General features: G+C 41.5%; 1 protein-coding gene across 2 annotated transcripts in view; it reads left to right on the forward strand.

Annotated features, from left to right (window-relative positions):
- Positions 1 to 5,007: 5,007 nt before the first annotated feature.
- Positions 5,008 to 13,438, forward strand: part of mast2 (microtubule associated serine/threonine kinase 2) — a 47,957-nt gene continuing 39,526 nt past the window's right edge. Inside the window, exons 1-4 of one of the 2 annotated variants that reach the window (XM_079667779.1) lie at positions 5,018 to 5,163; positions 6,700 to 6,720; positions 7,552 to 7,630; positions 9,131 to 9,285. In XM_079667779.1, coding sequence (XP_079523905.1) covers positions 5,033 to 5,163; positions 6,700 to 6,720; positions 7,552 to 7,630; positions 9,131 to 9,285 — 386 coding nt within the window. In that variant the 5' untranslated portion in view covers positions 5,018 to 5,032. Of the gene's footprint in view, positions 5,164 to 6,699; positions 6,721 to 7,551; positions 7,631 to 9,130; positions 9,286 to 13,438 lie in introns of both variants that reach the window. The other variant, XM_079667780.1, reaches the window with a different exon arrangement.

Below are 13,438 nucleotides of genomic sequence, written 5' to 3' on the forward strand. Positions count from 1 at the left end.
CTCACACACACACACACACACACACACACACACACACACACACACACACACACACACACACACACACACACACACACACACACACACACACACACACAAGAAGGGGTTTTGTTAAAATGTCCTTTATCTCAGGGAAGATATTTTTTACCCACCAAGCAATATTAGTTCTAACATTTGTTGTAACTCCTCCTTGCATCCAATGTTGTAACATAACATTTGGTTATGTCCTAATGAGGCTGTAAAGAGCTGATGCTTTTGTGAATTATACTTATTCTAAGTATCAATCATTATAAAATCTGGGTCACATTTATGGTTATTATGTACTGTAGCTGCCGTAAGCCCATAGTTGACTGTAATGAGATTTCATATGAAACACCTTTCATATAAAAATGAAACGTATATATAAACTCCACTTATTAGTGTGGCCCTTATTTGTGAGTGTTGACATTTTATGTATAATGAAATGAATGAATAACTGTAATAGTTTCAGCCTCAGAGATGGGAAAGTGAGGGTGCATGACAGGGTGTGAAACTTTAGAAATTCAGGATTAACTGTGAAACCATTCTTATATCAAATGGATTCTTGTTGCAATACTTGCAGTTTCTAATTTCTTTATCAAGCTCATGGTCCCTAACAAATGCGGTTTGACGAGTGTTTAAAATACGTTTTTATATTTAAAGAAAAGGTATATCAACTGATAATTGCAATAATTCAAACACACAAAGGAAAACCTAAGGAGAAAAAATGTTCATGCTAGACTAGCTTAAAACAACAAAAGCCATTACTATTTTTCATTTATGAATGGCTTCAATAATACAAATAAGTTAAACACATTTTTTTATAATTGGTGGGCTTTTTGTTTCTTAGACTCTATAAATATGTAATATATATATACCGTATATAAGCTATCTGCCTTGAGTTTGATATGACTTCCCTCTACACTAACACTTACACAGCAACCTTTATCTAGTCTAATCCAAGGCTGTGATATCGCACTGTTGGCTGCTATTTGACTAATTAATATGCACCATCGGAGGCCATTAAAACATTCCTTTCATTCCCACGGACCATCTTTATACAAAGATGATTGCCTTTTTTTCCCTCTCAATCTCACTCGGAGTCCAATCATGAAATTCATCTTGGTTTCAAATCATCCATTCATTTACCGCTAATAAAATGGAGATTCTTAAAAGACTAATATCCTGAGGGTGCTGATGAGGACCAATCCTCTCAAAGACGACTTTTATGAAATGTTGAAAGTCTGCATAAATCCCCTGTGTCCTCTCTCGCATTCTTCCTGCCTTTTTTTTTGCTACTTTCATTTTCTGACCGTTCCTCCTATTCTCTACTTTTCAACATGTACATCTTCATTTTAGCTTTCCCTCCACACCATCTTGAACTTTCCTCTCCTCTTTCTATGTTGTCGACGATCTGTTATTTTGTAAAGGCCATGCGATGATTGGCAGCCGCGTGTGCTCTGACTTCTGAGGAATTCTGTCAAACAACCCGTCTTTGTAATTGTAATGAAGGACAGAAAGAAAGACAGCAGGGATTCAAGCTTTTCTCGCAGTCTTGTCACACACTCCTGAGGAAGTTTATCTTTTTTCCGCCCCCTCCCAATTATAGCTGTATTGTGTTATCCCAACTGTCCCTGGAGAGGCAGCGAGTCTGAAGAGGCACAAAGCAGAAAATACATTTGCATGTTTCTCGTATGCCGGTGTATTTTTTTGTCTTTGCTAAAGTAGGTTTCTGGTTTTGCAGCGCACAAACCTGCAAAAAATGTGAGAGCAGAGACACTTCTTTACCTGTATGGATGACACCGCCTACCATCTATAATTACATTTCACTTCATTGTTCAGTTTGAACACACAATTTGCAGAGAGATTCCCTGAAAAGTGGCGGAAATAATTATTCAAATATATTTCAAGAGGGATTTTCTTTCCATCATGTTGAAAGTCACTTTGGACCCCTGCAGATATCACATACTGTAATTGTGGTGTGTGGTGAAGATGAGGCATTGTGGTGATAGTAGCAGCAAAGATAGAGTGACCTCTGTGACTTTGGCTGGTGGTTGCTTCTGGCATGCTGGTTCGCTATGACAGCCGTGACCAGTAACCGCTTGTACTGTAGGTCAGCAGGACAAAAAGCAACCTGAGAATCAAGCAAGCGAACAGATGGGTAACAACCAAACAACCTGTCATCTCAGAATAAGTCGCTTTTTAGTCCTTGCGTTACCACTAGAAGGGCACTCGAAACAATGTGAGAATCCACTCTGCCGTTTGGGAACTTTCGCAAATTAGAATCCATAGGGGATAGATGTGTTTTCTGTCTGCTGGTAAACGACTAGCAGGCAGCAGGCTAACACTTAAACTGGCATTTCCTTGGCTTGTCAGTGTTTTATATTTCAATGCAGCATCTACATGAACTAGTTTAACTGTAACATTACTGTGATGTTAACCTCATTGTCACCATAATGTAGCTGTGATGAAGTGTTTCCCACATATATACACGTATTGACTCACCGGCTCCCATTGATTACACTTTTCTTTTGTCTACTTTCAACCTTTTCTTTTACCTTCCTATTCGATTGGAAAAGTCAAGAAAATGGTGCCGATTCTTTCTTTTCACCAGACATTGGGCGGGGCTGTCATTTTGCAAGGCAGTGATGTAGTGCTGCTCTCATCTATGGGTTCTTTCTTGGCCCATGCTACACTTTTCCACAAAGTTTCAACAAACCAACTGACCAAAGCTAAAAACATTGCTTGGTGGAGGAAATAAGTGTAGTCTCATGCTTAGTTTGCTTGCTCCACATTTAAAATGATTTTGTCCCTTCATTTCACTTTCATTCACATTATAACCATGCTGGAATCATCCTTGCAATGTTACTAGATCTTGAGGATCGTAAAGTGGCGGTACAGATTTGCCAGATTTTTAAACCAGCCAAGGATCTTCCAAGGATCTGTCATTCAATAAATACGTAAGGCCCTGAAACACCAAGCCGATTATCGTTCGTCAGTCAATGTTGGCCCTTAGATTAGCGTCTGTCGGCCAAGTTTTGCGATCAGCTACAATGTTTGGCCCTGCACACAGCACGATTTGACATGTTTAATCTAGCGGCAGAAGCTTGTGTGAAATTGGTGGCTAAATGCAGTTTTGATTTAATGTGCGTATCATAACAACAGCTTCTAAATCAGTTTCTTTTTTTGGAGATGAATATAGCCTGCTGCTAAGGAGAGTTATTTCCTGGAAAGTAGAATGTACGTTATAGTTGGCTGTAGTGTTTGCAGTGTGAACAAATTAGACTTTTGGGCCAAGATGTTGCCAACGTGACACAACTTTGGCTAAGTTGCCGCTAGGTCTTTAATTTTGGTTTAGTGTGTCAGAGACATAATGGTTTTCAAGGTAGTTTAGGAACACCTGCTAACTCTGAGCTCATATCACACACCTGGGAGCACAAACACATTATCATGAAAACATATCTGTTTACTGAACACACACACAAACACAGGTTACACTTCACTGCGGTGGGTGATTGTTCTTCACAGAGAGAGATGGATTCCTCTGTATGTGATGGAGACTTATGTTGACGAATGCTCCACACACACACACACACACACACACACACACACACACACACACACACACACACACACACACACACACACACTCACACACACACGCACTCACAGTGGGAACCATGAAGTGTGACAGTGCAGTCATACACAGAGCCTGATAACAGCCCCAAAGAGACCCCTGCCTCTTCAAAATGTAACTCCAGCAGCTTCCAAACAACACACACGAGCACAAGCGAGACATTTTACACGAGTGAGGTGGGCACTAACAAGCTTCTGTTTGACTAATAACACGCGTGTTCACTTGAGTATGTGCATACATGTTCCGCAGACAGAGACAGAGATTCCCATCTGACAGAGAGCAAATGCTCGTATTAATATTTGAGTTCGTGCTCTGTCCAGGCGTGCTGCTGAAGAGAATGCATAATTGATGTGGAAATGTCCGACTACTTAATCTCTCCACCCTCCCCGCCTCCGTCCGCTGAGTTATGCTTCCATGCTTAGAATATTGGTATCCATCACACCGTGTATTTATTTATGTACATGTTTGTATGTTTATGAAATAATCTCAGGTTTATTCAGATGAGGATCATCTATTACCCGGGCGTCAGTTTCACAGCAGAGTGTTCAGTTTGTGCTGCAGGTGGTTTATGTTCAGTGCATGGATGGATGTGTCCTCTTGTTCAACACAAAGACAGATGTTTGTGTAGCCATAGCATCTGAATGAGCTTTGTTTTCACTCTCTTAATCATTGTGACTTTAAGTGTCTTAGCCTGTTTCTCTTGGAATTTGGCTCAAACTTCCACATACACAAACCCATATAGTAGAAACAGAATATGGTGGTAAAGATCAAGGCCCCTGTGGCCTCAGTAAACAAATTAAAACACTAAAAAGGTCAAAGTATACCTTCAAAGTCTTCACTAAATATATTAAAGGAGTCTGGACGAACATACTGTAGATGTATATTTGTGTACATTGGTTGGCGGAGGCAGTAATTGTAGTTTTGCTAAAGCCAATCGATAGTGACTGCCATATGTTGTAGTTGTTAATAATTCTCATTTCATGGCGGTTTCAAGGACCTTCAACTGAAAAGGAAAATGTATGAAATGTTTTTAAGAACACACACAGGTGAAATGAAATTGGTGAAATGCTTCTGAAAATGAGATGTTCACTAGTCTTACCACTACATGACCAATGGCACGCAAAAAGCAAGAAGCAATTGTTAAAACCAGGATTCATTTAGATTTCCAACACCTAACATAACTTTGGTTGGACCAATATTGCAATTATATTTTTTACCTAATATATTTGTATCTCTGTTGACAAAATATGTACGACTCCATTGTTGCTCCATTACATGAACTGCTCGTAAACTATTGATTATACAGTCATTTTGTTCAGAACAGCTCATTTCCTGTTTCTTATCAGCTGCTGAGATGCACAAATAGAAACAGAGAAGATGTCTTTTCAGCAGGGTTTTTCTGTAATGTGTCTCTATTTTTATTTGCTGTCAGGTACAAGCCCGCTGGACAGTCCTCGCAACTTCTCCCCGAACACGGCCGGACACTTCTCCTTTGTTCCTGCACGAAGGTGAGCTTTACAGAAACACACTGAAAATAAGATCTGGAGCTTTTCTGTTTTTTTACAAACTCAGTATCAGTAAGATCATTAATACATCACAAGCAGCAGGTAGCATCACTGTTCAACATGATTAACAGTGTGGATAATAGTCATTTGTGGGAAAATAAAGCAGCATTATATAACAGGGAGTGTACACATCGAAGAACAGACCAGTTGTGCTTCAGCTTTTATCCTCAATATCTTTTTAAGGCTGTGAAACGGCTCAGTGGCCCCGGCGCTTTGAGAGCCGCGTTGTTGCTGCTGCTGCTGATGATGATAGTGTGTGAGCTGATGAGGAGCCAGATGATCACTGTGGGGCTGTCACTCAAACCCAGATTAATAAACCTCTTATCTGTCTGGGCTCTCAGAATAGATCGTAATTACTGAGAGGGAAGGAGGGAGTAAGAGTGTGTGCCATGTGTGTGTGCGAGCATTCATGCATGTTTCATTGACAGAAAGTTGCATGCATGTTTAAGCATTTGTGAAATCCAAGATAAGAAGATGTCATATCAAACTTTGGTAAGATGTAATGAAATCCTTAGCAAGCCTGCCTCTTTAATCTTCATTAAGATGATGATGTTTCCATGGTAACACACCTTTCCTGATGTACTAGACCCCCCAGGGTATTTCCATGACAACACATCACATATGGCAGCAGTGCAGCGGCCAAAAAGAGCATTAACGTTGATTTGAATTGAAAATCCCTCGGTCCGAGTGCTGACCTCAGTGCTGCAGACGCAACAGGGACACCATGTGGTGGGGTCGGATATGGCAGGTCAACGATAGGAGGGTTTTACAAATTCCTCTTTCAAAAATGTTTCCCTTGGGGAAACGTTTTCAGACTATTTTAAATTAATTCATGCCACTTTTATTTTGTTTGATACAGGCAAGAGATACAAATTAGGCCACCACCATATGATGAGATGGTAATATCATCTTACAAAATAAACAACAATAATGACTCTTAAACTGTTAAAGCCTGACATAAGAACATCTTTAAACTACATAAATATGCACATTATTCTAATGTCTTTTTAATTATATTTTCTTTTTATTATATTTGTTCTTATATTTTTCTGCTAGCAATATATTTGGTTTAGCACTTTATCCTTATAATGTGGGACAGGTCTGGAAGATAAACTGTGTCAAATAAAACAATGTTATTCCATAAATTCTTCAAAATCGTATTTTCTTCGTATATAAATATTTAATTTTGATCTAGTGGTGGGCAGAGGGGATGGGACTGTGTGTGTGTGTGTGTGTGTGTGTGTGTGTGTGTGTGTGTGTGTGTGTGTGTGTGTGTGTGTGTGTGTGTGTGTGTGTGTGTGTGTGTGTGTGTGTGTGTGTGTGTGTGTGTGTGTGTGTGTGTGTGTGTGTGTGTGTGTGTGTGTGTGTGTGTGTGTGTGTGTGTGTGTGTGTGTGTGTGTGTGTGTGTGTGTGTGTAGCTTTAACAGTGACAGCTGCTAACAGCTTTAAATGGAAAACCCTGTCTTGTCTCCCTCACAGTCACGGACACAGGGCTGACAGGTAACCTCTCAGTTTTGACCTCTGACTTTTTTGCTCCCTCCTTCTGCCGTCACCTTCCTGCCCTCCTCCGTCCTGCATGGCTGAGCACATCAGAAAGTCCCCTGCAGGGTCTCCTCTTCAACCGCTGAGACATACGCTTCTGCTGTGCCATAGAGCTCCATTATTATGTATTATCATCAGAAAACTATTTTAAAAAACAACAGTTAGCTTGGTGACTGGTCTTTGCATTACCAGGTGTACCACTAAAACTCACTGGAGCACCAAATGTGGATTCATCCGCTGCTGGAAAAAGTCCCCAAAAGATGCTCTATTTCCCCTCCTGTTTCTTTTATCCAAAACTACAGTGAGCAGCCGTTTAGAGAAAATACTGAGTATTTCAAAGAAAACTATATATTTGTGATTTTTCAAGACCTACCGACAGTGGCACTCAATTGGCTTGGAGCAACAGGAAGTGTTAAATGATGGAGTGACACATTCTGGTTTTGAGAATGACACAAATACAGAAGAACAGCCGGCCTACATTTGACAAAATCAAACCCTGAAGAGGTTTGGAAAGTGTTGAAAGCAGCTGTGGGTATGGAGCAGAATTGTGAACTCCCTCATGCTTCACATCATGTCTGCAGAGTCTCCTCCTCATGGCTTCGCCTGCACTTCTTGAGACCATGTTATCCTTGTGTTTGCACTTTTCCTCCTTGACCTGAAACACTTTATCTTTCTATATGTGCGGCTGCATTTCCTTGATATGGAGGTTTCGGGAAATGTGTTTACATGTTTGTTTTTTTAAAGCGTGTGATGTCTTCATTTCTTTGTCCATCTCCTTCCCTCCCTCAGGACGGATGGCAGACGCTGGTCTCTGGCCTCGCTGCCTTCCTCTGGCTATGGCACCAACACACCCAGCTCCACCGTCTCGGTAAATATATCTGTCACTTTTCTATGTCTCTGCATGTGTTGTAGAGCATCTTTGGAGCCCACAGATCCTCCCTCCTCTGTGATACCATCGCTTGTTTCCCACCTTCCTCTTTCTTGCTTCCTCCTTTCTAAAGCCCTTAAGCGTACTTCTTCTCCCTTCACTGTTTCTCCTCTTTTCCCTTCTATCACTATCAGGGACACATCATACGTCCCTCTGCTCTAATCCTTCTTCCTCTCCTTTACCTTCTGCCGGTCCTTCATCTCCCTGCTTAATACCCCAGAGCGCGGCTGCTCTGCGCCTGCTGCCTGCAGAATGAGACTCAGCGTGCTTCAAAGGCAGCGAGCCGAGTTATCTGGCTGTTGGAGCTCTTAACATGAGATCCAGACTGCTAGCAGGCCTGCTAGCTCACTGTTTGTTAGTAAATGACTTGTTAGATGAAAAGGACATCCCTCAGTGCCCAGTAATGACTGATTTGAAGGTTGAAAAACTTCTCCACATGTGGGTTCAAATTGAGATCAAATGTAGTTTGAACTACTATTTAAAAACCAGTCTAATGACTGAATATCTTGGACATACTTCACTTTAAAATAGAGTCATTTGAATGCTGTTGGATTAGGCCGTATGTACCAAAGATTTGTAATAAAAACGTTTAAAAATGTTAACACGATTATTGCATGAGCTGCATGTAGTCCAAATAAAAGCAAGAGTCAAAGTGACTTTCATCATCTCGTTCTCAACACACCAGCACATTTTAAGTGACTGGTTTGGAGGCACTGTTGTTAAATTTTGCTCTCTTTATAGCGTCATTATAAATCAATGTGATTATATTTTAATCCAGTCACACAAAACAGTAAAGTGACAGAAATAGAGATTCATACTTTTCTATTTTAAGATCTGAGGATATGTGTGATCTAAAACAAATCTTCAGAATCAAGTTAAATATGACATGTTTATTATCTGGACTAATATTTTAACATTCATTGTCTAATGTGGCTACAGTAGCATACCAACACAGGAAGACAGGTCTCTCTGATTAATTCTTTATCTAGAACTCAATACAAGTCAATTGTCATCCATTACATGTTACTTGTTAGACGCTTTTATCCAAAGCGACGTACATACTCAATACTGTGGCCAATCCACACAGGAGCAATTTGGGCTGAAGTGTGTTGCCCAGGGACACAACGACATGCTGACTACAGTGGGGTTTGAACCGGTGCCCCCCTGATCCGAACACCAACACACTAATCCACTGCGCCACAGCCTCCCATCCATTACTCCTTTGGCTTCAGATCATATTTAAAAGTCAAACGTGTTTTGAGTTTTTTGAAAGCTAGGCCCCGCTTTTGGAGACTCCACACCAAAGACCCTGACCCAGCAGTAGCTCCAGGGCTGAATGCTCCCTGCTTGCCCTGTGTTCTCCTCTCCTCTCCATCCTGCCCCGCAGTAGCTCCAGCGCTGGTTGTAATCTGTGCTCCCTCTGTGCTCCTCCTCTCACAGTCCTCCTGTTCATCTCAGGAGAAGCTGCACCAGCTGCCCTTCCAGCCCACTCCGGACGAGCTGCACTTCCTCACCAAACACTTCAGCTCCGAGAGCATCACGGACGAGGAGGGGCGCCGCTCCCCAAATATGAGACCGCGCTCCCGCAGCCTCAGGTAGGAGCTGCGTTACCAGTTTACAATCTAACCACAAACACTGAGCAAAGTCCTGCCTGCAGCGAGCAGAGGTCACCACAGCTGAAAGTGGAAACACATGTGGAATGGCCATTAAGATTCTCTTATAATAAGAATCAAAAGTGCTTCATTGATCCCTGCGGGGGTTTAAGGGTACGTTACTGTTGCTCCATTGTAGAATAAAAACATGTAATCAGTGAGAGGAAATGTATAACAACATTAAACTATTCATATAATAACAGAGCCAGCCAGCTAACCAATCAGAGCAGACTGGGCTCTGGTTTCAGACAGAGGGTGAAAAGAGGTGCTGCAGCACAGGCAGTATGAGAAAAATAAAGAGCTTTCAAAAAACTATTAAATAAAGAAATGTAACATACGATTCATTTTTTAACGGCAGGAGTAGCATAAGTGATGATTTTACTTGATTAACTGTGTCATGCATTATGAATATGATTAAAGCCAGGTTTAAGCAGAGTATTGCACAGTTAAGTGTTTGCACAAGTTATTCTATGGTTAGACAGTATTGCAGAGTTGAGCTATGAATACATGTAGTGGTTATAGATGCTAACAGGGGTGAAATAAGTCCAGGGGGTCGGTCTGTTGCCTCAGTGCGTTTGATATTTGAGGGAGGAGTTGAAAAGTTGAATGGCCACTGGCAGGAAAGATTTCACTGAAGAATGAGTCCTGCACTGAATTTGCTCCTGAGCTTGACCAGCATTCATAAGGTGGGTAGGAGGCCACGGCTAAACGTTCTGATTCACATCTTGCACCATACAAGTTTGTTGTTTTGCTGCATTGCAATATTGAAGAGACAGAACATACAATGTACAGAAGCCCAGTATTAGTGTGTCAGTGTTGGTCTTATGAGTTTTGTTTGGAAGTGCTTGACTCTGTGATTACTTTGTGCATGAGTTAAACCTTGAACTGCAAGTCAAGACAGCAAAAGACATCCAAAGTAGAAAGTTATCACCCTCTTCATTTCATATTGACTACCAAACCAAATCACTCCTGAGCTGGCCTGTCTTCAGAGGACATTATAGAAATAACCTTATTATTGTATTTATTCAGAGCACTCAGTGGACTAGCCTAATCCTGCAACTCAGGTCTTTAACATCTCCAGTTCATTGCAAGCATAATCTTTTACATTAGTTTGTAATATTCTTTCCTCTTCATGTTTCTAAATGTACTTGACAAAACATGAGAAACATCTCATATTAAAATGCACTCAACACCACTACACACTACAGCCTCAATAACAAACATATGTATGTAAAAATCAATCAATATCTCTGCCAAGGTCAATCTAAATTGACCAACAATGGCAGAATGTATGGCAAAACAGTAATATTGGTCTGCATTACCTTTAACAAGTTGACATGATAAAGTAGTATATAGCTGCTGCCATACAAAACCTGGCTTGTATATTCTTTTTAAATGTGCCACATGAGTTATTCACTTATCCAAATGATACAAATGATGGCCAAGACATTGACATTAACACCAAACATGAAAGATAACTGGACTCGTGCTTAACCAACTTTAGTGTTTGAAGGCTGAATATGAACAAATAAGTGACCAGTTGCCTTACACACAGGCCTCGATGCCCTTAGTTGTGTGCGTGTTCGTGTGTATGTGTCAGATTCCAGAAAGGTCATACTCTCCCCTCTGATGTGTGAGCGAGGAGAAAGTGCACTGTCTATATCACTGACACTCACCTGTGGATCTGTCTGTCCTTCAGTTGTTTCTCTCCGTCCGTCTCCAGCTCAAATGTCTTCATGTTCTCTACGATTCTCCGTCTGTGTGTAGATTGACTTCACCCTCTCCTTTCACCACTGTGTATTTCACCCTTCCTTCCTTACACTTTTCTTTATTCTCATCTTTGTTTTCTCTCCTCACCCACACTTGGTGTCTCACCTCCATCTCTTGCTCTGCAGCTTCCCCCCCCCCCCCCCATCTTTATCTGGATTTATTTACCGCGAGATATTGGATTCTTTCATCCTCCGAGATGAAAGAAGGCGAGACTGAGTCGCATGGTGTGTATCTGATTAGAGTCCCACTGTGTTTGAAGATTGATACCAGGCTCTCAGTATGTGAGTGTGTGTGTTTAAATAAGTGCCATCTCACGTAATCCACCCTCACCCTGTGTCCTTAAATAACTTCCCTGGGCAATAGAACACAATTAGAAAACCATAAAATGAGATGTTGAGAAAAATTAGAGAACAGGAAACTTAAAAAGGACCTATTGTGCTTTTTCGGGTCTTCCCTCTCCTCTACTGTGTTTCTCCCCCGCACACTCACTATGTTACTCTCGTGCTTCTATTGGCTAGCGCTACAACACATAGTACATGATTAATTTTAGGTTAAGAGACAGGACATCTGTAAGTGGTTGACCAATCACAACAGAGCCTGCCAGATAACCAATCAGAGCAGACTGGGCTCTGGTTTCAGACAGAGGGTGAAAAGAGATGCTGCAACACAGGCAGTATGAGAAACATAGATAACTTTTTGAACATTAAAGCATGAAGACATGTCCCAGTTGAGGCACAAAATGCAAACATGAAACCTGAAAATGAGCATAATAGGGACCCTTTAAAAATATTTAAGCTTTTGTCAGATATACAATGAAAGCTCACAAAACAATGCTTTAATTACTCCGAGGAAGTTTATAAACTTGGAGGTGACTTTGAAAGTGTTTCGGCTGCGGGCCCTCATGTGCACGGTGGATGAGCCTCAGCGGAAAGCCTGACATCATATTAGTCCTCCAGCAGTGAGTGTCATTAAAAAGCTCTTAGTGAGCCGTCTGCAAACGGTCTGCAAGTGCAGATAAATAACCAACAGGGGCAGACTGAGGATTAGGGGTCGGGTTCTATTAACCAGCTCACTTTTGGATCCAGTTCCGAGTTGATAGAATCCCCTAATGAGGATACTAGTGCGAGGAAAATGTAGTGAAGAGGATGACGTGAGTGACTGAGAGGAGAGGAGATGGTGATTGGACCCAGGGGGAGGAACAAGTGTGTCTCTGTATAAGAGAGAGGGAACAAATGAAAATGAGCTGCAGAGCACAATTATATGCTAATTTTACGACTCCGGCGTGAGTGATGGCAGTCACCCTTTTTTATCATTTTACACTTTCTCCCTAATTTGTATTCTCCCCATCTCATCCTCGTTGAGTTAAGTTTCTACAGTGTATCTATCACCTCTTATCATTCCCTTATCTCTCCGTCTGTCCACCATCCACCATACTCTTTAGATCCCCATGCATCCATCATTCATGAGCCATGAACTGTTACAGGCTGAAGCACCCCATTGACTTCCTGTCTTGAAAACCACTTTCCCTATTCTATCATACATATCAGTAATCTTAGACAAAACAAACCCGAAGCGGTAATTCTAGTTTCTGTTTTATATTAAAGAGGCCCTATTATGTTTTGGGGGGTTTTGCATGTGAATGGGCTGCAAAGGGTAAAATCCCAGAGTTCCCTAAAGAGGGGGTTTCTCTGAGACACACACCACCCCCCCTTTTTGGAAACACATCATGGACTCCTTTGTTTACTATTAACATAGTGACTCCACTATATAACACTCACATTTCTATTGGCTAGCGCTCCAACACATTGTACATGGGGCTTAGGGGGATCTCTAAGCGGTTGACAAATCACAACAGAGCTGGCAAGCTAACCGATCAGAGCAGAGAAGGCTCTGGTTTCAGATAGAGGGTGAAAAGAAGTGCTGCAGCACAGGCAGTATGAGAAAAATAAAGAGCTGTTTGAACATTAAAGCATATTCCACCGCTTTGTGGTTTTAGGAGATGTTACATAGATGTCTTTAAAGATTTCTATGGTGTACACATGCAATCACAGTACTCATTACATTCCCACATACACACACACACACACACACACACACACACACACACACACACACACACACACACACACAAACACACACACACACACACACACACACACACACACACATACACACACACACACACAAACACACACACACACACATACACACATACACACACACACAAACACACACACACACACACACACACATACACACACATACCCACACACACACACACACACACACACACACACGTAAACACACACACACGTAAACACACACA

Source organism: Notothenia rossii (assembly GCF_949606895.1).
Source record: "Notothenia rossii genome assembly, chromosome: 1".
Lineage (NCBI taxonomy): Eukaryota > Metazoa > Chordata > Actinopteri > Perciformes > Nototheniidae > Notothenia > Notothenia rossii.